This window comes from Uloborus diversus, chromosome 2 (assembly GCF_026930045.1).
Source record: "Uloborus diversus isolate 005 chromosome 2, Udiv.v.3.1, whole genome shotgun sequence".
Classification (NCBI taxonomy): Eukaryota; Metazoa; Arthropoda; class Arachnida; order Araneae; family Uloboridae; genus Uloborus; species Uloborus diversus.
Window position 1 is genome coordinate 120129367 of NC_072732.1, and position 25179 is coordinate 120154545.

At 32.1% G+C, this 25179-nt stretch overlaps 1 protein-coding gene across 2 annotated transcripts in view; it reads right to left on the reverse strand.

The window, feature by feature from the left end:
* Positions 1-1168: 1168 nt before the first annotated feature.
* LOC129217286 (protein AATF-like) overlaps positions 1169-25179 on the reverse strand; it is a 38595-nt gene continuing 14584 nt past the window's right edge. For both annotated transcript variants that reach the window (XM_054851560.1, XM_054851561.1), the window contains exons 7-14: positions 24873-24993; positions 13001-13144; positions 8400-8508; positions 6543-6653; positions 4281-4408; positions 2556-2636; positions 2409-2480; positions 1169-1421 (exon numbers count right to left, since the gene is read on the reverse strand). In XM_054851560.1, coding sequence (XP_054707535.1) covers positions 1373-1421; positions 2409-2480; positions 2556-2636; positions 4281-4408; positions 6543-6653; positions 8400-8508; positions 13001-13144; positions 24873-24993 — 815 coding nt within the window. In that variant the 3' untranslated portion in view covers positions 1169-1372. The remainder of the gene's footprint in view (positions 1422-2408; positions 2481-2555; positions 2637-4280; positions 4409-6542; positions 6654-8399; positions 8509-13000; positions 13145-24872; positions 24994-25179) is intronic.

Sequence of the window (25179 nt, forward strand, 5' to 3'; positions counted from 1 at the left end):
TAGCGGAGCTGCTACCCCTTTAATCCAGCTCTGCAAAGAAGTTGTTTTGGAGATATAATGAATATTGGTTAATAAATATATAGCATTTGTTTTTGTCACAGTGTAGATATTTCTTAACCACTTTGACAAAAACTTTAACCAATAAAAAACAGAATCATATTTCTAAAATAGACTTGAAAATACAAACGGTGCATCCCGCAATTTCCATGCAATGTAAAACTTGCAAAATTTACTCATCCTGCAATTTTCATGTGCATGACATGAAAATTGTCTTTATAGCCTTATTAAGCTATTCCATTGTATCTTTGTACATGTCAGTAATTCCTTTTCTGAAGTATTTACACTGATGGTTCATCCATTTTACATGTCACATACATCCTAATTTAATCAAGAAAGGGTTTCCCCAAAAGTGTTGTTTGTTGCTCAAAAAATATCATTATAAAATTAATAGGAGAGAAAATTATTATAGTTTGGTACATTAAACACATAAAAGTATGCTTTTCTCCTATTGATTATTTGGAAGCAGACATGATAAACTTACAAAATGGAAAAAACATGAGAAACAAAATGTAATGGCAGGAGATATTTTGTACCTCAAAACCAAACGAAAGCTACTACAAAACTGATACTTTACAGGTTATTAGATATACAATTTTATTTATTTGTTCTTAAATAAACATTGTTTGAAAGACATAAGACTATTACTACAATAATGGTTGACGCAATTTTTCTTTTGCAAGGTTACTTGCTACATTATTTGAACAGTTTTCTTCAGTCCAGTAATTGATCATTGAAAAAAAAAAAAAAAAACTTAAAACGCAAGAAAAATATAAAAAATTGTATTATTTTGAGTAACTTTTATGAGAAACTCAAATATTTAAAGAAATATTTATATTATAAAAGACTATGAGAATAAACCTTTTGTAAAACATAAGTATTGATTTTTGCTTAAAGTTGCTAGCTGCCTTTGTTTTTTTCAAAAATATTTCTCCTAAATTTTTTGTGTAACAAACATCTGATGTTTTGGTTCAAGCTATTCTGTTTTTTTTTTTCCTCACTACTAAGATGAATGAAACTAAAAAGAAGAAAACCAGAGATAGAACACTAAAATAATGGCCTCCTGACAAAAGCATGAGAGTGGACACAACTGGGAATAAAATAACAATAATAGAGTATAAAGGTTTTAATTCAACTTTTATTTATTTTTTAAACAATGCATGTGACTTTCTAAACAAAATTTTTAGCATGCTTTTCGATTGTGTGTATGACTTTTTAAAAATGTATGTACACATACAAGTATTTATACATTGATAAATAATCAGGTTCAATTTGAGATAAACAATATATACAAAAACAGCAATTTGATGCACAATTATGCAGATTTCAGAGACGATCTAAACAGGCACTTCAAGAGATTTTCTCTGTGAAAGTAGAAACAAAAAAAATTGATGAATGATGGCTTTGCTTATAAAAATTACAGAAAGGAAATAAATAAAATATAAAAAGGCATTTAAATGTTGATAAAACTTCAACTATAAAATGAATGTGGAGAGAAGGACTAGGTTTATAACTATATTTTAGTTATAATATTTTGAAGAGCTAATTAATACTTAATTTACCACTTTTATTTTTATATTTTGAAACAATAAGGACAATTTTTTATTAATTTCTGGACATCATTTGCCTTTATTTGTTGTTAAAGTGCTTTGCATTGCTGTACCACGATACTAGTGCACTTCTAAGCAGCATACATAACCTGACTTTTATTTCAAAGTCATGTGACATTTAATGTGTTAACATCCAAATCAAGAACTTTTTAACAAATCAGGGGAAAAACACGTGTTTTCAAATTTCACTTTTATGAGCACCAACGTCAAAAAATAAAATAAAATAAAATAAATAAAAATAAACTAATTAATTAATTAATAAAAAAACTTACATAAATAACTTTTTGTTTTCCAAGTAAGCTAATCAGTTAATAAACAATGAACAAAACCACTCATAAAACAAAATTATTTATACTTCTTTACTTGCACTTAGAACTTTTCCCCTTATGTAAAAATAACTGAAAAATTTAAAATTTTTGAAAAATGAATTGAAACACAAATTAGTAAATATGTCCCGAGAAAAAGAAATGAATTTGATCTTTTGCCTTATATTTCCATATTTTTAACTGTGTTCAGATTGAATATGGTAACAATTTTTGTGTTGAAGGATGTTATGTATTTTTTTTTTTTTTTTTTTTTTTTAATAAATTGAGCTCAAAAGTTTCTTTTAAAAAATAGCAATGCTTCATAGATACGTAATTAGATGTATACATATAACATTAAAATTCCAGTGCAACAAGCTTGATAAGCTTTAGTGAGTAAAAGATCTTTAAAACATTAAAAAAATTACAAAATACTAACCTAGCTTCATCTGAAATAGTTGATGTTGGCTGGGGTGCCATAAAATTTAAAAGCTTTTGATGAACATCATACCTGAAATGTCAATGTATGTTTTAGTTTCAATTTAAATTTACAGAAAGAGAGCTGTCTTTAAATATGTACAATTACCTCAGCTTTCGACCTTTACTGGCTTTAGTATCCACTTTTCTTTTCATTTTGTTTCTTATCTTCTGAATTTCCATTTGTTTTCTAATAGAAAAGACACAAATGCTTCAAAAAGTAGAAGAAAATAAAACAAAAAAAAAAAATTCAAAAAACTGATAAAAGAACAGGGTTTTCACTCCAAAATGGAAATCAAAACTAAGCATTTTAAAACACCCTATTTTTCGCCAACTAGGGTGTTTTCAGGGCCGGATTTGGAAGTGTGGAGGCCCCGGGGCAACGAAGGAGTGGAGGCCCATAATCAGTGTTCGAAAAGATCAACATATTTTCGAAAATATCCGATACTTTGTTATATATCCGAATAGTTTGATATATATGAATATATCCGAATAGTTTGATATATATGAATATATCCGAATAGTTTGATATATATGAATATATCCGAATAGTTTGATATATATGAATATATCCGATATTTTGGACCCGTGAACGTTATATTTTGTAAAAATTTTACTGTGGGAGCCCCTTTGCTGTAGAGGCTCCGGCGCAGTAGCCCCGGGATTACTACGCCGGGCTACTGCGTAGTAATCCCCTAAATCTGACCCTGGGTGTTTTCTACAGGTTCTTGGTAGTTATAAGATTTTCAGAATCTGTATTATCAGAATTCATACCTGGTTCCTGAAGTTCCAAACCCCACCAACAAATGGGAAATGCAGAAAATATAAATTTTACTAAAGTGAAATGAAAAATTTAGGAGTACAGCATTAATGCATATTAAGAGCAAAAATGCAGAATTGCCAACCTTAAACCAATTGAGAAAAATCTACGGCAGTTTCAAGAAGCGTTTTGTGATTTTGCAAAGCAGTTCAATATTGTAAGTAAAAATAACTAAAAAGAAAAAAAAAACTTACCTAAGGTTTGTGTTTGTATTTTTCTATTCATTCAAAACACTAGCATAAAAAAGTATTAAGTACTAAATAAATTAAAAACATATTCATCCAGTCGTGTTCTAATAGACATTGTGCAGTTACTTGAAAATACTTATTCAATGAGTTTTGGTGAGAAATACAAAGCAAATTTGCAAATTTCCTTACAGAATTTCTGTTATTACAGAGAAACTCTGAAAAATATGGAGTAATTGATTATTCTGAAATGCATAAAAGTTGGTAAGTATGCAATTACTGAAATACCTGCTCAATCACACTAAACCATAAAGGTAGTTTTCCTGAGACATAAAAAATATATTATCTGTTTTAAAAAGAAAACAAATGAAAAATGAAAAAACAGGAGCAGGGAGGGTTAAATTCAAAACATTAACAAAGATGAGCAGTTTTCCTTACTGATTCATTGAAACTTAAAGTTTCAGTAAAAGAAATAAACAAAGGGCTTTGAAATTAAAAGAGAGAGAAAGATAATAGAGAAAAGAAGATAAAACGTAATTTTTCATCTTTAAAGACTTACTTAAAAAACTCAAAAAAAAAAAAAGCATCTTGTCAAAATAACTAAGAATTTTTGTTCAAAACTACCACTTTAAAGAGCAATTCGTAACAGGTCGATGAAATCAAGTACTTTAAAGCACTTTCAAGGAACTATGGGAACCCTGAATTTTGAAATAAAACTGATTCTAACGTAAAATGAAATATTTTTTTTTTTGTATTAAGCATCAAAAAGCAAAACTTTTCAAGTCAAAATTTTTTACACAATAACTAAAAAGATAATTGTAATGATTACCGTAAGACAGCTGGATCAATGCCAACAGATTTACTTTCAATAACATCCTTCAACATTTGACGATAAAAATCATCATCATCAAAAATTTCTGGATCATAATCTTTCAGGAGCAAATCTTGTTTTGATGACTGCAATAATAAAACATCATTTTATATTTTCAAAACATGGGATCAAGCATTCCAGCAACACAAAATTTTTGAAAAGTAATTTGAAAATACTTAAAATAAATAAATAAATACGTAATAACATGCAATGAGCTGCTTTAATTACATATGTTCCTGTGGATTGAGGGTATTTCCAACAAGTTTCTGGGGGGGAAAAATTCTGTGAAGTGCTGTTATTTACTTGGTTGAGTCAAAATTTTTTTCGTATTTTCCCCTACAAAAGTACTTCTCGACAGCGCATATTCACAAGTAACAGTTGGTGGAGGTGTCAATTGATGGTACTTTAGGAAGGACCAAGTTCTGCTGATAATGCTCGGGTGTAGAACTCGGCTGGTGTTGGATAGCTTCCAGCAAAACTTCGTTACCGACAACAGATGGCTGTCCAGATCTTGGTTTCTCTTCAAGAGTCGTATCACCTTTCTTGAAACGCTTAAACCGATTCTGATTAGTGGGCTCATTCACAGAACCTGGACCCTCAACATCATTAATTTCTTTTGCCGCTGCCCTAGCGTTAAGATCTTTTTTCCAGAGGAAATGCAAAAAAACACGAATTGCTAGCTTATCATCCGCCATTTCAAGAGACTGCAACGTCTACACCAGGTACGAGAAATCACAGCAATTGATAAGGATTATCAAAATCAAACTCTGCTATACCAATTTTGATCAGCTGTGCAGGAACTGTAATTTGCATATGTTACATTCAGGCCTGCCGATCCAGGACAGGGAAAATACGAAAAAACTTTTGACTGAACCAGGTATGTAACGAAACTTTAGGAATAGCTATCTCCATTTAGCCAGCACACCTCTGTTGAAGGTCAATTTTGCAAGGCACCGATTTATCTCTAAGCAACTCAAAGTTCAAAAATCTCTAGAAAATACCATGATTTTATCTCCTTTTCAGACTCCCCCCCCCCCCTCTCTTTACATATTAACCATAAAGGTAATATTTAAAATCTTCTGACCAAATGTTTATATTAAAATAAGTCTTTTAAGCTTTAAATCTGAATAATTTGAAAATGAGCATCACATACTTCTAAAAACATACTAAATTTTACATGCCAACAGCCAGTTATGCCATGCAGAGGCTTTTTGTCCTTATCTGGAATAGACAATAATCGAGCTGGGGCATATGTAATCTCATTGAAGATGAAAGTGTCAACAAACTGGTGGTTAAAGTAAATTTAGGTTTAAAGGCGGTAACTTAAAGCTTAATGCCCCAGCTTTGCCTTCAACTGACAAGTTGAACTGTGAAACTGCTGTGGACTCTTGCTGGCGTGATAAATTCAATTTAGCTACCAGATGGCTGGCACTCTCAGCTTCAATGAGGTGACATCTTCCCACAGCTCATTTATTATCTATTCCAGACTGGCAAGTCCATAACAAGGACAAAACTGCAGTCTCTGGATGGCATAACCGAGCGGTTGGTATATTGCATGTTGTTCTCCCTTAGCCCTCACTTAAGGGAGATTTACTACTTAATACTAGATTTTTTCCAATTAAATCAAAACTAGATTTCTTTATGGTTTCAACAAAGCAACAAATAAAAGGCAAAGATCAAATCAAAATGCAAATGTTACTTTAATTCTTGTAATTATTTATTAAATGGGAATAAGAGGTTCAAACTAATACATTCAAGAAATTGACCTCATTTAAATGACAACTGATCAAAAATACTTCAAGCTAAAATAGGATTAAAATTTTTAAAGAAACACGAATAAAGCACGAACTGTCAAAAAGAAACATTCTCTTGAAAATCAGCGCTTTATTCATTGTTTTCTGATTTTAATCACTAACTGCTCTGCTATAGCGGACTGTATATTTCTGCCGTAAGGTGCTGGCCGATGTGGAGACGTCTATATTTATGCAATATTATTTATTAAATAAGACAACTGACCATACATCATGTTTTGTTCCACTGTTTAGTACGTTCTTAATAAAAAACAGAACAAAAGATGCACAGTTTAAAAATTGTCTGTGCGTCATTTCTCATTTCAATGCAAGGCTAAACTCAAGCAGTGGAACTTCAATTAACACTAAATGCATAACAACCCCATTTATTTAATAGTACATGCAGGATAGTATATAATTTGTTACTTACATCATTTCGATTGCTTTCTTCAGAATCCTCAATTTCAGGTTTCCCTAGAACCCGGTAAAGAGACCGCTTGAGTTGAGTCCTCTTAATCAATCTGTTTTTATCTTGAAGAATCTAAGGTTAAAAAAATAAATTAATAAATAAATATAATCTATTTTAATAAATACATAATACTTTTATCTTCTTTAAAAAAAATAATCACCAATTTCAAGGACTATAAGATAGATTTTAATATTTTTTGAAGGTTTTTATGCACTTGAAAATGGAATTTATTATTTTAAGCAGTTTTCAAAGTTTTTTTACAGCATATGAATCAAATGTCCTCTTCTTCAGATGAATAAACACCTTAAAAAGAGATCAAATAAACATTTTATGGTGTGAGGGTAAAAAATTTGTTACCCAGCTGTATTCAAAATAATAACTAATAGTTGGGTGTTCTTTCAATCTACTAAACTACAAAAATGTGCCAGACTTCAACAAATGTTTAAAATAATGAACAGTTAAAAAATACTTTTTAATTATGGGACATCAAAACCAGAGTTTAAGTTTCATTACTATTTTACTCATTTGGTGCCATACAATTTGAATTTTAATGAAAATAATATTTAAAAACAGTATTTTGACTTTTAGAGACAATTGTTAAAAATTCATTTTGCAAGCAAAAATTTCATGCAAGAGTACCCTTTTTTTAAATTTAAAGATACCCTCAAGCTACAAGTTAATCATATTTAAAACATTTATGAATATTTGATAAATTTGTTAATTTTGAAACAAGTTAAATAAATGAGTATTTAAGCAATTTCTCAAAATGTTTCATGCTTACTAGCCCAGTTAGCTGTTTTTTTTATTATTATTATAACAGTCTGTGAAGCTGGTTCAAAATTAAAAAAAGTCTGCAAGATAAATCATCATTTGCATACTTGTAAAATCCGAATTGATACAGAGAAATGCTTAAAAATAAGATGTTAATACAAGTACATGCTACCTGTGGATTATATCCCAGAAAATATGGTACAAATCTTCATTAGCTGAAATTTAAGATTCCTATTTCTTTAGCAAATGTAGGGTTTTTTCCTCTCTCTCCCTGGACAAAGAAATAGTCTGCATACTTCCTCAAGAATCGGAGAAGAAGGTCGCAGCATTAAGCTGTTTTTGTTACCGGTCTTACTAGCAAAACTTGCAATTTTTGTTAGCATTATTATCACTTTAAAAAGTTTCATGTGCTGGAAAATGAGAAAAGCAGAAGATTTTGTCATCATGCTGGAAGATTAATGAAAAGAAAAAAAAAACAATCATACCATCCAAAATGGAAACATTGGCTAGCATGATAATAAAGATCAAGACTAGTGGTCTCGGCTCACTTAAGGAGATTAATTTTAATAAGTGCAGACAATAACATTGCCATTATTCGGCAATATCCCCAACCATGGGTGAATAAAATTATATATGAAAGTGTGAATAACAATTTTAAGTTGTCCGAAAAAACTCCTCTTAAAATGAAATAATTTCCTGTTTTATAAGATTTTGGATTACACTATTTACATTAATGCTATTTATTAGTTATTAACCGTTACTTGAACAGATAATACGAAGTAGAAGATTAGAAGTTAATGTGTCATTCAGCAAAACTTTTTTGGTTAATAAAAAAAAATTGTGAATAATAAATTTGCTTTTACTTGCTAGTGGCAAAAAGAAAAAATTACCAATCTTGATCTTTATATATGATACATACTATGAAAAGTAGAATAAGAAAAGGCTTTCATTCCATTTTCAGTCACAAATAAGTTTGTAGTTTAATTAGTTAAATGAAATAAAAAAAGAAAAACAAAACTATTGAGGTATTTTTAAAGATAAACAAACCTGCTCAATTTGTTTTAAAGCTGAATTGTCAAAAGCCATGAATGATTTTTGAGTCATTCTTCCAGTAGACAATCGGGTTTTCTCATCCCATTTCTGAACAACTGAGTTCCTATGAGTAATCAACAATTTAAAATAACGCAAATATTAACCATACTAGATACAATGCTATAAATACAAACATTTTTTTTTTAATCGATAAGAAAATATGTAAAAACGACGTTTCAACAACTAAATTTTGTGATCATTTGTTTTTAATTGGAAGAGTAGAATTAATTTCAAATTACTTGTCATTTTATGAATTTCTTAAAATTTTTGTTGACATCTAATAATAATGAAATGCGGAGTTAATACTCTTAGCCGAGAAATAGGTCATTAAACTTGTTGCAAGAATTCCTCCAGAGAGGGTGAACCCTGATACTATTAGGAATAATCAGAATTTTATTAAATGCTTAATCACGAATGTATGAAAGGAAGATGCATTTGAAATTTTTGTAAGTGATTTTTTTTACCATTAAGCTGTCTAATTCTTTTCTTGCAAAAACATAAACAAATTAAATTCTCTTTCAGTTAAATTATACATGCTTATGCATGTGTAAGAACAAACATGCAAACAAAAGAATGACATGGAAGCAACAAAAGAAAAACATGTAAGCTGGTCTCATGTAAGCAAGTTACAAGATATATACCTCAGCAACACTTTAGGAAAAATGACAAGTCGTTAATAATATTACACAGCATGTACCATTGAGAAGAGATAAAAGGTGGAGGGATTGAAGTTTTCAAATCTTGATGCAAGGATCTCAAGTCACATAATATATTTTAAAGTAAAGGAAGAAATCCGGTTTCTTTCACTTGTTTCACTGTCTCCCATTTGTCGTAGTTGAACCAGGTGACTCGGTTTTGCCTCAGCAATTTATATGCCAATAATTCTACCCTCTCTCTCCAGTTGCTAATTCCTGCTCTAAGATATGTATATTATTTGCAAAGTAAAAATCAAGGATGTGGAGGAACCAAATAAATAGAATCAAATAAAACGCAAGTTATATAACAAGTTATTGCAAATTTTATAAAATTATTTGCACTAACACATTAGATAAAAAATGTATCTGAAACTTTAATTATACATTAATATATACTTTTAGCAGTAAAACAGATTCTGATGACAGGTTTCATACTCTATTTGGATGAAAAAATTCCATGACTTTTTCAGGACTTTTTCATGACTTCATAAAAATTTTCATGACTTTGTTACATGAAGAGAATAGTACAATTTAATATCAAACTCGCCAGCTTTTGGAAATGAGCATTAGCAAAACTTCTGTTTGAATACCACTACCTTATCGAAGCACTTACTTGTGGTTGAAAAAATATTAGTCTACACCTAATAAAACTAAACTATTCTTACTTGTCTTCATCATATAAATTTAAATAAAGTGAAAATACAGTGATTGGAATATAATGATGCTAAAATGTCTAACAATTTTTTTATAAACAGGCAGAATGATAATGAATGGGACAAAGGTTGAATGAGTCATTAACTAAAATTCAATAAATTCGCTTCAAAAATGCCATTCAGTGTCAACAGTTCATATAATCGTCTACATAACTTGACAAGGAGTGTTTTGGTTCTATAAAGTAAAGCAACATTCTCCACTAAATTTCTGTTTCTAAAACAGATATTTATTTTTTTTAAAAACATTCAATAGTGAATAAATCTTCTGATTCAAATGTACTTGTTTACTTATTTGCATTTTTAAATGTATATAAATAGGTTCTGTAATTCCAGAACATAGTGCTTTATCCATGACATTGAACATAGTTAGCAGTGGGCCATATGTTGGGCACATACTGTTTTAGAGTAATTAGAATTCCAATATTTCTACATTCTGACTCAAGATCTTTGTTTTCAAAAACCTTCAACAAATTAATACAAACTCTGATATATTTAACAATAAAGTTTTTAAGAGTGATGGAAAAAGAACTCGAACTCCCTCTGCGTTTTTTGAGTAGGCGTGGCAAAATGAAGAACATACAAGTTCACTACTACACAATATAAAATAAAAGAAGTGTTGGAAATAATGATAAATTCAAAATGAGTGATGTCCAATCAGTAAAACCATATTACGAAAAAAGATGAGCGGCTGTTACAGAACTGGATGCAATGAGATTTCAAAATTTGGTTTTGTTTTTGAGATCATACAATTTTTCAGTTTTAATAGCTTTTATTTGCAATACTGCTAAATCACTCAAGATTTTTAATGCTCTTTTAGCAACTGTTACTTTCTCTTTGCCCAGGACATTTTTCCATGACTTCAAATGAATTTCCAAGACTTTGGATGAAAATTTCAATTTTCCATGACTTTTCCAGATCTGAAACTTGCTTATCTTTTTTCCATGACTTTCCAGGATTTCCATGACTCGTACGAACCCTGTGATGAGGCAAGTATGGGTATTTTATCACTCCAGCACAATGTTTTAAGAAATATATGATGAGAAATTTACATCATTTATTAATTTTAAATCTGTGCATTCAATTGGAAAACATATTAGTTACATGCCAAGAAAAAGTGAATCTATTCTCGCCCCTTTAAGCACAAAATGGCAAACAAATTTTTGCCAGGAGTTATTAACATTTTTTTCCTTCTTTGGCAAAAACCTGTTTTGTTGTTGTTACCTGTCCCCCTGGTGTAGGAAAGCCTACACCAGGTTGAAAAGGTCCCGAGGAACTAGATCCTTGTAAATAAGATCCTAATCTCATAGCTGCCTCCATGAGGCTCCAATACAAGCAAGAAGATGAGCAAGACTTGCAGAAAGGGAACAGGAACAAGGAGAGCAAATCTTCTCCCTGTTTAAAAACCTCAAACACTTTAAATGTCCACTATGGAATCGAGCCATGGCCAATTGAAGAGGTCGAGGACCGTTGTAAGAAATGGACAAACTATGGCTCTTGGCTGCATACCAGTGGTGGGCAGGCGGAATGCGCCATTTCGAGAGAATTTGCTGTATGCTTAAGGAGTGGATTTCCGATGGAGTAAGCTCAGAAAAATTATCCTTCTGAAGATCACAACCATTTTCGGCAAGCTCATCAGCAATCTCGTTTCCAAAAACTCCAACGTGGGATGGAATCCACTGGAGGCAAGTTTGTTTCTTTCCGCCCATCTCGTAGAGAAGTTTCATGACTTTTTGGCTTTGGATGTCAAAGATTTTGGACCAGTTTTTAAAATACTGTAGAGCTCTTTTGCTGTCAGTCAGGATCCAAATACTATTTTTGTCAGTGGTCAGGGTGCAAATAAGGGCAGCTTCAATAGCTAAGATCTCCGATCTAAAAACTGAGCAAAAGTCAGGGTTTCGAATGCTGAGCCTACATTCATTCTCAGTGTCGTTAATGAAAACACCACTCTTGGTCCTACCATCCTTAAGTTTGCTACCATCTGTCAATATGACCAATGATTCAGATGGGATGTCGTCAACAACCTCTAAAGCCAGCTGTTTTAAAAGTTCCGGGTGGTCGACCTGCTTATTGACAAGGGACTTCAAAATGTCATTATAAATAACATTTTCCAGGACACAGTGGGAGGCAAGCATTCTAAGGTGGTCCTAGGAACAACCTAAAAGTTATTTAAGCCCTCTTTCTGAACATATTCCAGTGGGGTGTCTCTCTTTAGACGTTGGTTGCTCGTCCAATTTAAAATGAATTTAGAAGTCCTATTAAAATTTTCAAGGCTTGTCAATTTATCAAAATATTTAAAAGAACAAATCCTAAAACGAGTGGTCAGAGGTATAATGTCAGCTTCAAAAAGTACCACTTCACTAGGGCAGCTGCTCCTTAGCCCTGTGATAAATCTTGCTACACTCAACTGAACTCTATTCAAAATCTTTAAATTAGAGACAGATGCTGTTTGAAAAATCTGGTAACCCTTTCAAGAATGGGGCCATTGAGAGAAAAGTATGTCAGTCTAAGCGTGAAAGCATTAGCTCCCCAGTCTCTATCAGAAATGTGCTTCAAAATCTGAAGTCGTTTCCTAGCCTTTTTTTCTATCTTCTCTATATGTTGCTTACAGTTAATTTCTGGATCCAATGTAAAACCCAGGTAGACTAGATATTTGTCACATTTTAGCAACTGATCAGCAAAATAAACCTCAGGGGAATAATTATAAAGGTGTCTATTTGTGGTGAAGAGGCAGCTAGTTGACTTGGAAGCATTGAAGCTTAATTTATAAGAGTTCGAGTAATCTCGATGTGGAGGAACTGTGCTGCACCTTTTACCACACCAATTAGGTCGGCTTGTGGATATAAAAAAAATCAAGGGCTTTCCAGATGTTTCAGTTTATTACTCTAATTTTTCAGATTTTTAAGGCCTTGAAAAAAATAATGAAATTCAAGAATTTACAGGGTTTTCTAGGAGTACAAAACTTTTGAGCACCATAAAAGGCATCGGAATTAATGGATCATTTTCTTGTTTATACCATTAATCCATTGAATTTCCTTTTTAAGTTTTCCAAGGTTACATGCAAAAATTTATTGAAGTTTGTGTTTTTTAATGGAGTTATATAAACCAAAAACTAATGTTTTAAAGTATTATGATCAGAGGGGAAGAATACCTATATGGTAATAGTGACTTGTGTCTCTTGGCGAGAATTTCATCAAAGTCGTTTCCTTTGTTTTTTCGCTTAACAGTTCTTTTTTCAGAAACCACAATCATTTCACTCTGCTCCATTTCTTCATCATTTGGTATTTCTTCATCACTTTTAGGGGAAAAAATATGACAGTTAAAACACACAAAGATTAAGATGAAAATTATTTTAGTCAGTGTTTGTAGCCAGAAATAATAAATTTCTTAAACAATGAGTGAGTCATGGAACATAGAAAAATTAAGTTTGTAACATTTGATGTGAATTAAATGCAAATTGTAACAATGTAGCAAAAACAACAATCAAACTTGGATTATTATGAGGGAAAAAAAGTTTAAAGTAAGAAATATGAAAAATTAATCCACAGCCCTGACACAGTTGAGAACTGGGAATGAAACCAACTCCAACTCCAGGAATTTTAAAATCACTATCTCTGAATGCTTTACCCCAAAGTCAGTCTAACTGAATAGCCTGAGTTTATAAGCCATACACATTAGTTATGTAAAGGAACTGTGTTGCAAGTTTTGCCACAAGAAAGAGCATTAAATTCAGATTCTAAATGGATGATAAGTATGTTTTTCCAATTATTATTATTATTTTTTTAGAGTTCTGTCATTTCTGTTGGGCCAAGATGATATGTAAGTATGTCAAAGTATCTCATGTTCGGCTCCTGCATTTATTAAGTCAATATTTTCTTGAAAATTACAATTTTTTACTTTTGATGAATGACTAACTTAGGTCAAAAGGATCAATATTTTTTTCCAAAAGCTAGGAACTAATTTACACAGGGATTCAAGTGAAACACGGCCAATCGCAATGCACTGTTGCGATCGCTATTTCGCCAATTTGAATTCAAGTGTAACATTGCAATTGTCTTCAGTCCCGATTCCCTCGCAAAATTTGCAATTGCTCTCGAGCTGTCATAAGTCTGGAAAATCCTTTAGTCCTCCCCCTAGCATTTTTGCTGTAGCCTTCATTTTAAATTGGAAGTAAAATTTATATTATTTACTTAAAGTATGCGATACTTCTTCAATTTAACATTGTTTTCATCCACAAATGCAGTAATTATTTTAATTATGACTTAATACTCGAAGGCATAATATTCTGCATAGTCATTATACTGCTTCGTTTTTATGAGGAAATCAACGGAATTTTTTTCCGGCTGAACAACAGTACAAGTTGAATTACGACTGTGATGAGAAATTATAATTAAACTCTCTTCATTGTTTTAATTTTACTAGTTAGTACTATACTAGTTGAGAAAGAAAAAGAAAAGGGACTGTTGAAAGTGAGTAAATTTGTTTAACGTTCACTATCTTACTAATATAAAATCTCAATTCTAGGTTAGTATTTTTTAATTATTTGCTAAAATTGCATTTACTTGCGTATTATGGTACAATAACAAAATGCATCAAACTTAGCTACATGCCCCCCCCCCCCCCGGCATAAGTTCCTACTATGACATGCGTTGTATTCCCATTAAAAGTTAAACTCTGAAAGTCTGAAATCTGGTAAATGTCGACACTAGTCAGTGTATATCAACATACACATACCAAAGGCATCAGTGTTATACTTAATATATATATAAAAATGGATGTATGTTTGTGGGTATATGTGTATGTTCCTTATACAAATCCACAGTTTTCGTCGGATTTCTTCCAAATTTGGCACAGAGGTAAATTGTTACTCAGGAATTCATATAGGCGGGTTTTTGAAATTTAAAAAAGATCCGAGGAGGTTCAAGTTCATATTTTTAATCATAAATTGCTCTTTTCAACACGAACAAATTTTTGTATAGTTATGAATTTAGTCTAAATGAAAAGCCCGTAAAAAACTGACCTAGATGAAGTTTCTTCAAAGATTAACTACTATCGTTAAATTTAGGAACTTTGATTCCAAGCTAATAAAAATTATTTGCAACTTATAACCACCAGGAAATATTTTTAACACAATCAACACAAAAAGTATCAAAAACAACGGCCGGCAATGTCGTTTAGCGGCAAGTGAAACGCATGTGGTAAGAGAGCCGTAGATATACGGGATAATGCTTTACATTCGTTTCGTATCCCCAGGGATCCATTGATGCTACCCGTGGTTCGACTTAATTTGAATGCTACCGTTGAATTGAAATTTTTAATACTGTTTAATTAAAAAATCCACGATTGTTAGGGTTGCGTGTAATTTTTTATCAGTGTTTTCCACATTAATAGCAAAAGAAAATACAAACATTAGTAAGGTATTAATATTACATTCAAGATTGACGTAATATCTTTGACTGTTTCAGCATTAGAATACTTTTATTAAAATCACATCTATTTCATTCATATGATCCTTACGAAATCAATTTGCAATGTGTAAATTTTTTTGTATACTATTCCTCGATTTACGTTGAATCTTTAAGTAATTCAGTTCAACTATAACCAATAACCTGATTCGGTTAAATAGAAGTCGCTCCAGGCTATCAAAGAACATGTATGTTTGTGGGCAGGGGCGGCATTTCAACATTTCATTTGCGGGGTCGAGTTTTTTAAACATGAATTTTCTCAGTGTGGAATAATGCGAGTACATTTTTGATGCGAGTACATTTTTTTTAAAAGTAAGGTCATTAAAGAAATTCAAATTTTAATATCCACACTTTTAATTTATTTTATAATCAGCTATAACAGAAAAGATCTTGATACTACCGTTTTTAAAGTAAATTTTTAATGCACGATTTTTGGAATCCAGAAGAAGAGGAAATCTTGGTACTATATTCCGTCAATATCCAGCGGCATGCTCTTGGCAGTTTAGCTGAAGATGAAAGTCTCGCTTGTCCCATTATGCACCAGAAAAAAAAAAAAATCTCTAATCTTCTGAGACACGAAAATGATCTTTCACAGTTAGCTGAGTTGATTGGAATCGGTGAAAAAATAATTGAAGCTACAAAGTTATGTTAGAAAATGCATCTTTAAAATTTTTCTCCTTGAAAAAAACCATGCAAGTTTAAAATTTGTACTCTAGTCTTCATTTTTCATCATTGAAGTACACTGGCTCTTCGCAAAACAATTCTTTTTGCTTCGTTCAACAGCTTTTACTTGTAACTGAAATATTTTATTTGTCTTGTTCAATAACCTGCACATATAATATTGACTTTAGATTTATCTCTAAATCTTGTGTTAATTTCATTAGAAACTGAATGAATCTATTATTTGATACAAAATATTGAGTCAATCATTTGACTTAATTTGCATCATCATGTGGATTTTTGTCACTTTTTCATTTATTTATTTTTAATATGTCCAATAAATCCAAATTAACAAGAAGCTCTTAATAAGAGCTCAATCAAGAGTTCTAGCTTTAAGTTTTGAATACCATTTTGTACCTCTCAGTTAAAGAAATACAAAAGTAAACCCAACAACTTTTCTTACAAAAGACACGCTATTAATTATTCCAGTAATACAATGGACTGTATTACTCCAGTAATACAGTCCATTGTATTACTGGAGTAATAGTATACAATGAAAGTATACATTGTATACTTTCATTGTATACTATTACTCCATGAAAGTATACAATGTATTGAATTGCTCAAATATGCCTCTTAACAGAAGGAATCAATGTTCACTCCCTAACTAAACGTACATTTAAAATATAAGCGCAACAATGAACTCAAAATACCAAGGAACTTCTCGTAAAAATCGGGCCAGTCACACCTGTGCACTGCCCTTTCACATTAGAAGCAGAAGCATCATCTTAACTCTGAACTTAAAAGTATGAGGCATTTAACCCATATGAGGAAATTTCTTCTTCAGTTGAAACAAACTTCTTCTCCATCTGTTTTTTATTCTGGAAGTTCTGAAAATGATTCATGAATTTCTAAGTTATTACCCTAATAGCGAAAAACAGTTGCTCGTGTCTGGACAGGTCTCGAATTTCATCAACTTTTACTAAAGATCGTCTGCAGATTATTTTTTTTAAATTATTGCATATGATAACTGATTCGCGCGTTATGTGAATTGAATTTCCCGATTTCTTAATATTTTGCGCAAAATATTTGGGGGTGCAGCCGCCCCCTCTTGCTCCCCCTATTTGCCGCCCCTGTGTATATATATATATATATATATATATATATATATATATATATGTATGTATATATATATGTATGTATATATATATGTATGTATATATATATGTATGTATATTTATATGTATGTATATATATATGTATGTATATTTATATGTATGTATATATATATGTATGTATATATATATGTATGTATATATATATATATATATATGAAAAATACTGTTGCATTTTTTTACGTCTTGGGGAAAGCAAATTCTACAAAGGAGGCACAACGCTTTTCTTCACAACATTTTACGAGATGCTTCGTTCAAAGCATCACGTAAAAGGTTGTCCCACAAGATGTGCAAAATACAATCATTTGTCTTTGCCCCCATTAAGACAATTTATGTACCGCCCGTCTGATTTCACATCAGACAACATCCCAGTTGACACTACAGAGTCTAGACAACATGCCTCATAATTTTTTGCTTTAAGTTGATGCTACCTTTTCGGCAAATGCTTGATTTTCTGTGTTATTTAAAGTATTTTGAAGATTTGAGCCTAGAGAGTGGTGCGAATGCAATTTTTTACGCTCATTTAGATATAATTCATTCATTTGATTATCCAAAAGATATCTTGCATTAAAAAACACCCGGACAACGCCGGGTAGTAAGCTATTGCTTAATATTTCTGGTGAAACGCCAGTAAAGTCGACATTCTTTAATTTTGGTGTTTTACAGTAACATATATGTACTGCATACACATGATTTAAAAAAAATAATTGGCAGAAACATTTCGCTGTAAATAAATGAAAAAAAAAAAAATAACGATCCAAATCCAGCTGTTTTTTTTTTCCCAATGAGGAAAAAAATAATGGCAGTACTTCACAAAAGTGCATATACAAAATGTAGTCAGACAAGGGGGGCAAATTTCGAATTCAGTCGTTTAATACTGGTTTGGGAGGGGGTGATAGTGAAAAGCGAGCAGCGCCAGATGTTTAATTTTTTTGTTATTTTTATATTTCTGTGGCAAATGTTGAAACTGATGCCCTCACTAGTGATGGGCATTATCGAGACCTTTTGATAATCAAGATTTTTCTAAATCGAGAACTTGAGCGATTGATAATCCAGATCTTTTGAAACCGAGAACTCCAGCTGAGTCAATAAATAACCAAGAATTCGTGTTCTCGAGCGATTCGATTATGCCCATCACTAGTCCTTACCCATCTACCTTCAAGGTTTTATATCAAGTTTGAACAAATTTGAAGAAAATAATTATAGTGAATTTTGCCACCTTTCAGAAGTTGCCGCCTGTAGCAAGGGCTTGCTCCCATATATGTAGTACAGTCCAACTCACTAAAAACAAGCGCAAAGAGACTGCAGCATTTGCTTGTTATATATAACAGAGTGCTCGTAAAAAAAAGGGTTTGTGGAAAAAATCATGAAAATTTATACATACTGAGTTATTTTGATATTTCAATATAACACCAAAGTTAGCTATTTGCTTTGAACTGTCTTATTTCTCTCTTTCTTGTTATTTTTTCAAGGATTTCGTGATATGAAAAACATTGGCAATGGCATCTGCGGCTTAAAATAATTCGAATTTTTTCTGCACTTTAGAAACTATTGAATACTGTAAGCCCCGCTTAATTGGGTAACAGATAAACGAATATCCCGTTTATACGAGTAAAACCTCCTGGAACCAAATATTTCCCCATAGATGCAATGCTAAAAATCCCCAATTAATCGAATAATTTCCCCAGATAATCGAAAAATATTAATTGGCTTTCACAAACAATTTTGATGAGAAACATTTTGAATTCATTTGAAAACACTTATTGTTTGCGTTCGATGAACCTCACCGGTCGACCAGTGAGTAAACGGTTACTAACCGCAGCATTCTATCATCTTTCGGTTACCATTTTAAGTTGTTGATTGGTTGATTAAAGCACGTGATCCATTAACTGGTTGAGCTGGTTGCAAGCAAGCATTGAGTTAAACTATAAAGTATTATTTATTGCCAACTGTCTTTACATTTAAAAAAATAGCGCAGTCGATAACCTGATTAAATAACACAAATAAATACCCTACTCAATTTAGACGTTGATAAATTGACAAATATTTAATGCAAGATACGATAGACAAGGAGGGGGAAAAGGGTGTCAGAAAATGTTCCCAAAAGATCTTGAGCGTCAATTGCCTATTACGGAATTTTTCAAAAAACAATTGTTCTGAAAAAAAGTGCCAAAAATAAAGATTTTATAACTGAAGTTGTAAGCTACTTTTTATAATTTTCATATGTACTTGTAATATACTTGTTTATATAAGAAACTATTTTGTTGTTTATTTAGCTTATTTCTAAAACTTAAGAAATAACATTAATTATTTCCCTTAAAAACTTGTTTTTTTATTATTATGTTTTAAGACAAGTTGTAAATTTAAAAAGGTAAATAAAATTTCCCCGCTTAATCAAATAATATTTCTTGGAACAGACGATATTTGATTAAGCCGGTCTGACAGTATGTCCAAGGCTTAAGTGTTAGAGCTACAATATCCTCGGAAGTATATCTTAGAAATGATTTAACATTCGCTTCAACAAATTATAATTTCTAAATCCTCCTAAACTCCACGAATTTTTTAAAAAAAGGCTGTCTTCACTTTCTCTCAGGATTTATGCCTTTTTTTTAAATTCAAAATGTTAATGAAATTTTTCGAGAAATAGAATAATGTTTTCTGTAGTGGAAATTGACAGAAATTTTACGAATGATAAAAATATTGCTCGCTTGAAGCGGGGTTTGCTCGATAAGGCGAGTTACCTTCTCATAGGCTTAACATTGTACCAGCCAAAGCTTTTTGATTCCCTCGCTAAATCCAAGTTCTCGTTAAAACAGGGCTCATTATAAGCAAATTCGACTGAATTAACCAGATACACTACAAGAAACGGTTCCGTAGGTAATTGAGACCTTTTAATAAATAGACAAGTGCTCGAACAAGAAGTGCACAAACAACTTCTGTTGTAGCCTGTGATAGGATGGAAACAGCATTATATCCTCGTTGGCTATGTTTTTGCCCATTTACTTCAAAATTTGCAGTTGGTGGCTGCAGCTGAGATTTGCATCTAGTTATATTACAACATGCTTCCTTCGCCCTGGATTTGGTACTTGATGTAAGAGAGAATAACCTGCAATGGTACCACACAGTCCGGTTATCACATCCAAAGACTGCAGTTTTGTTCTTATTAGAATTCATCAGTCTGGAATAGTGTGAACAACAGAGCTGGAGGCAGGTATCAACTCATTGGAGCTGACAGCGCCAACAAACTGGTAGACAAAGTAAATTTATCTCACCAGTCCGCAGCATTGTGCAGTTCGACTTGGTTATACAGCATGTAGCTCTGTAATACTACATGAAGTACATGGCTGGTTTTAAGGCTAATGTATGCCTTTGCATGCGGCAGTGATGGGAAAATTGTATTACAGTAATGCATTTGAATTTTTAAATCTCAGACTTGTTTACACAGGACCAACGAGAGACCATGTCAGCCTAGTCGAAAACTAGTGGTCACATCTCAGAGTTTTATGAGGAGAGTGGGGGCTGGGGACCAAACTAACAACATGTTCGGCTTGGCTCTCAGCTGCCCTGCCTTTACCCCAAAAGCAAACCAATTCCCACTACTACTCCATATCCCTGACACAGCTAGTCTAGAGGGAAAATGATTCCAAATTCTAGAATTTCAAAGCTTCCAACTCGTATCTCCTAACCTAAAATTGACCTGACACTGCAACCCCGGTTATAAGTAAACCTTCACCTCCACATAAAAATTTTTTCGTTATGCTACAATGCCCAAAAACATCTCTTGTGTGACCATTTCCAGGGCCAGCAGGCTCCTTGTGAGCCAGCTTCAGAGTTTTTGCCTGACACATGGCGGTCCAAAGAGAAGGATGAGCAGGGCATTCCCCGCCAGGCGGGAGTGAAGACATGACAGCAAGCCCTAAACTGAGCTTTAGCTGCATTAAAATGTACTCTTTTTACTTTTATTCAGTACTAGTGGTACTCACATGGCTTTTCCCATAGTAGAAAATTAAAAGGTGTTTTGGTGCCCCTGTATATTTAAATAATGTATGGTGAATTTCTCGCCAATTCGCTTGCTCATTTTACAGTTCCACGTTATGATGATTTTGTAATTTAATATTCCACATTGTGATAATTTGTTCGTAGAAATTTTCTGAAAATTGGAATAGAAAAAGAACAAAATTGAATTTTTGAAAAATCGCTTCGAGGTGCACACCCTCATGCTACAAACTTTGCTGAATTTCATGAAAATCAGTCAAACGGTCTAGATGCTATGCGAGTCACAGAGATTCAGACAGAGAGACTTTCAGCTTCATTATTAGTAAACATTTAATTTAAAATACTAACACATTCCTGCCTTTTTTAATAAAAGGAAAGATAACATGGTCAGTCTCTTCAGATGGCCATGCCCCTGCTTTCCTACCCTCTGTGCGGCCTTGGTCAGACCCGGATCTACATACTCGCAGACCCTGCAGTGTGGGGAGGGGGCATGGCACTGAAAGTGCCCCCCGGCCCTTAGTGACATATAAATTTAGTAGGCAGTTAGCCACTGTGCTGATTTTTGGCAGGGGGCCTCAAAATTGATAGATTCGGGCCTGTCCCTGGTCATATTATGTTCTTTCATTGTTCGTATTACAGTACATGTAGGTGTAATTAGTTTTATAATTATGTATTTGAATAAAATTTCTTTTTTGAAGCTACACTTATTTCAGGGTAACAAGAAATTAGTTTAGATTTTACTGATGAAAAAACAACTGACTTCCCTTAATAACAAAGAAGACATACTGCAATCATACCTGTTTAAACGAAATCAAAGAGACCTATTATGATCTAGATGAACTAAAATAAGTAAAATATAGTAAAAATGAGTTTAGTTGAAGTAAAAAGAACTTATCTCTACACAATGTGTATCACCATTTAAAAACTGGATGTATCTTATCAATGTGATTATTTGTAACTATTCTAGAAATTGGCTCCAACTTTTGAATTTAAACTTGTACATAACCCAAACTATTAACAAAAACTCTCATTTTGCTTCATAAGTAAACATATTTTTACTTACTACTCGTACAAATGTATTGATTGTAGGGAAACAAACATGTTCAAATCAAACAGATATTACAATAGGCAGTTTAAATTCAAAATTCTCTAAGTATTATTCAATTGTCGTTGTGAGAAAATTATTTGAAAATCTTTGATCCTCATCAGATTCATTCTCAACGGATGATTATCAAATCGTAATTTTCCTTTAAACATCATGCGTTTTATTCAAAACAAATACAATATGCATGTGGAACATATAAAGCATTTCTTAAACGGCAACATTTTTTATCGAGTTTGCTTTCTTTTCCAACTGCAGAACTGAAAGTTGAAAAAAAAATAACACAGAATATATCCATTACGCGAGCGAACATGAATTCAACATCAAAACAAATATTGCATCACGATTTTAACCATCTCCAACCCAGGGGGCTCAAACCTAATTCTCTCATTGGTTGACATCAGTTAATCGCTCCAAGTACATGCGATTATCATCGACCAGTAGCTCCTACCCCGACTTCTCACTTGTGATTGTCCAAATTGTTTCACTTGAATTCGACTGCCAACAGCGATTGCAAATCTCGTCGATTGTAATTGTCTTTTTTGCAATTGTGTAGTGTTTCACTTGAATCCGGCCGTTAATTATTAAAATCTTGATTCATAAACATATACCCTGTTTTTTTTTAAATATATTTTTTTTAGGTACTTACTGTTTACAATATTCAACTTTGTGCAATGAGTCTTGTGAAACTAGGGGAAAAGGGGGCTCCTGTGAACACAGGGTACATTTGAACATGGTATGTTTTACTAAGATCACTCGAAAAATCTGGAAAAATCAAAATCTGTCTCAAATAAGGACAGTACCATTGTACCTCTTGGACACACCTTTATAGCATTGAGCCATTTTATGTTATGGCAACTTCTTTGTTTTAGCAGGTGTTGAAAAAATTTTATCAGTCTTCTTCACCTTATAACATTTTTAAAACTAAATGCTAAAATAAATCTAAGTATTACGAACCATTGTATGAACATTCAAGTAAATTTATGACAATGTCTACATTTTTTTTATTAAATTAAAAATTCTTTAGTTTTACAAGTTAACTATAAAGTAGATGATGAGGCATTTGGGAACACAACATCTAGGGGCACAAGTGAACAGTTCCCATAGCTGTTCTCTGTAATATTATTATTAGTGTAGGATATTGTAAGGGTTAAAAAATATGTAAATATTTATAATTATTATTTTCCTATAGCACTTCCATTATTAATTTAAAGGACAAAAAAAAAATTTTGAAAAAAAAAAAATAGAACCGACTTCAAAATTGCTCTAAAGTGAAAAATAATTTTATTCTTTAAACACCATCGATAATACTTTTAAACATAATTTTTGAAGTTGGCGCAAAAACGATCGATAAAATCATTCACAGCCATAACTCAACCACAAGTATAAATTTAACCAGGTCCAGTTTCTTCACTACCACATGCATTCATTACGCATTAATGACAGCACATTTGAGTAACGATATAAATGTTTCGTTCCTAACTTAGGATGATTTTTTGATAAAAATATGAACGAAGCATGGTTACAATGGATTTTACTTTTTTTCTTTTTGCGCCAACTTCAAAAATTATGTTTAAAAGTATTATCGATGGTGTTTAAAGAATAAAATTATTTTTCACTTTAGAGCAATTTTGAAGTCGGTTCTATTTTTTTTTTTTCAAAATTTTTTTATTTCATTCTTTTTAGTGTAAATGTAGATATTTCAGTAAAAGTAAGAAGTTAGCTAGTAAGAAGTTCGGCTCTATATCACTGTATTGCTTTATAAAAGCCTTTATTCAAAATTATCATTACAATTACTATTAATGTTACTGTTATATGGCACCAAACTTTTATAACAATGAGTTTCATATTGTCGCGTAGATGAAGATAGCGAAGACAATGTAAAAGCCAAATGAAGTGAATACTCGTTAGTCTCAACTCGGGATCTTTATTCAGAACCACGAATGAACGTTACATCTCCTTATATACAACTTGAGAAAGTGCTGGAACTTTCCAGACTTGGAAAGATACAAAAATTAATAGAACATTCGAGAAAATACGGGAAACAGTAGAAACGAAATTTTAGTAAAATTCACTTTGTCCTAGTCGGGATTTGAACCCGGGTCGCTCGTGTGGGAGGCGATAATTCTACCACTGAGCCACCGTTATCCGCGGATGAAAAGTGCGAACTTCGCTACAATATCATTTAATAGGGAAATTGCATAAAAATTACTGTTTTTTGCCCATAACTTTTTTTCTAAAGAACAAATATGGTCAAACAAAGTAATGGGACCTAAGTTGAGCCATCCCCTATCCATTAAAAAAAGAATCATCAAAATCGGTTCACTAGGTGAGACGCTATGAGTGGACAAACAAAAAAAAAACATACATACGGTATGAACTGATAACCGCCTCCTTTTTGAAGTCGGTTAAAAATAAGCACAAATGTATGCTTCTATTGAGTTGGTTAAAAATGGTTCTATTGAGTTTTTTTTTTTTTCCCCCGCCCAAATATTGAAGAGGAATGTTTGATATTTTACAACACAATTCCACCCTTTTCAATTAATGTAAAGCAAAGAAACACTTAAACTATATTATTCACAAGTATGTTATAAAAATAAGCATCAAATTATTAAAAGCTATTACCTTTGATGGCTAGGCATTTTAGAAACTTCATTTTCTAAATTATTGATTTCTGGATTGTTTTCAGAAAGCTCATTTTGCAAAGTCAGCAAATTATTCAGTAATTTCTTTACACTGTTGTAGCCTAAGTTAAGAAAAAGTAGGAAAGGATAAGTAATTGATAAATGATTAAACCCAGTTTTAAAATGCAGTGAAGTAAAATACATCTGACTGTACAATGTACATGCCTGAAAATTTGCACATTCTGGCACCACTCCATGCTAGTTTACTTCACTATTTCCCTTATTTTCCGCATAATAGCTGATGTGAA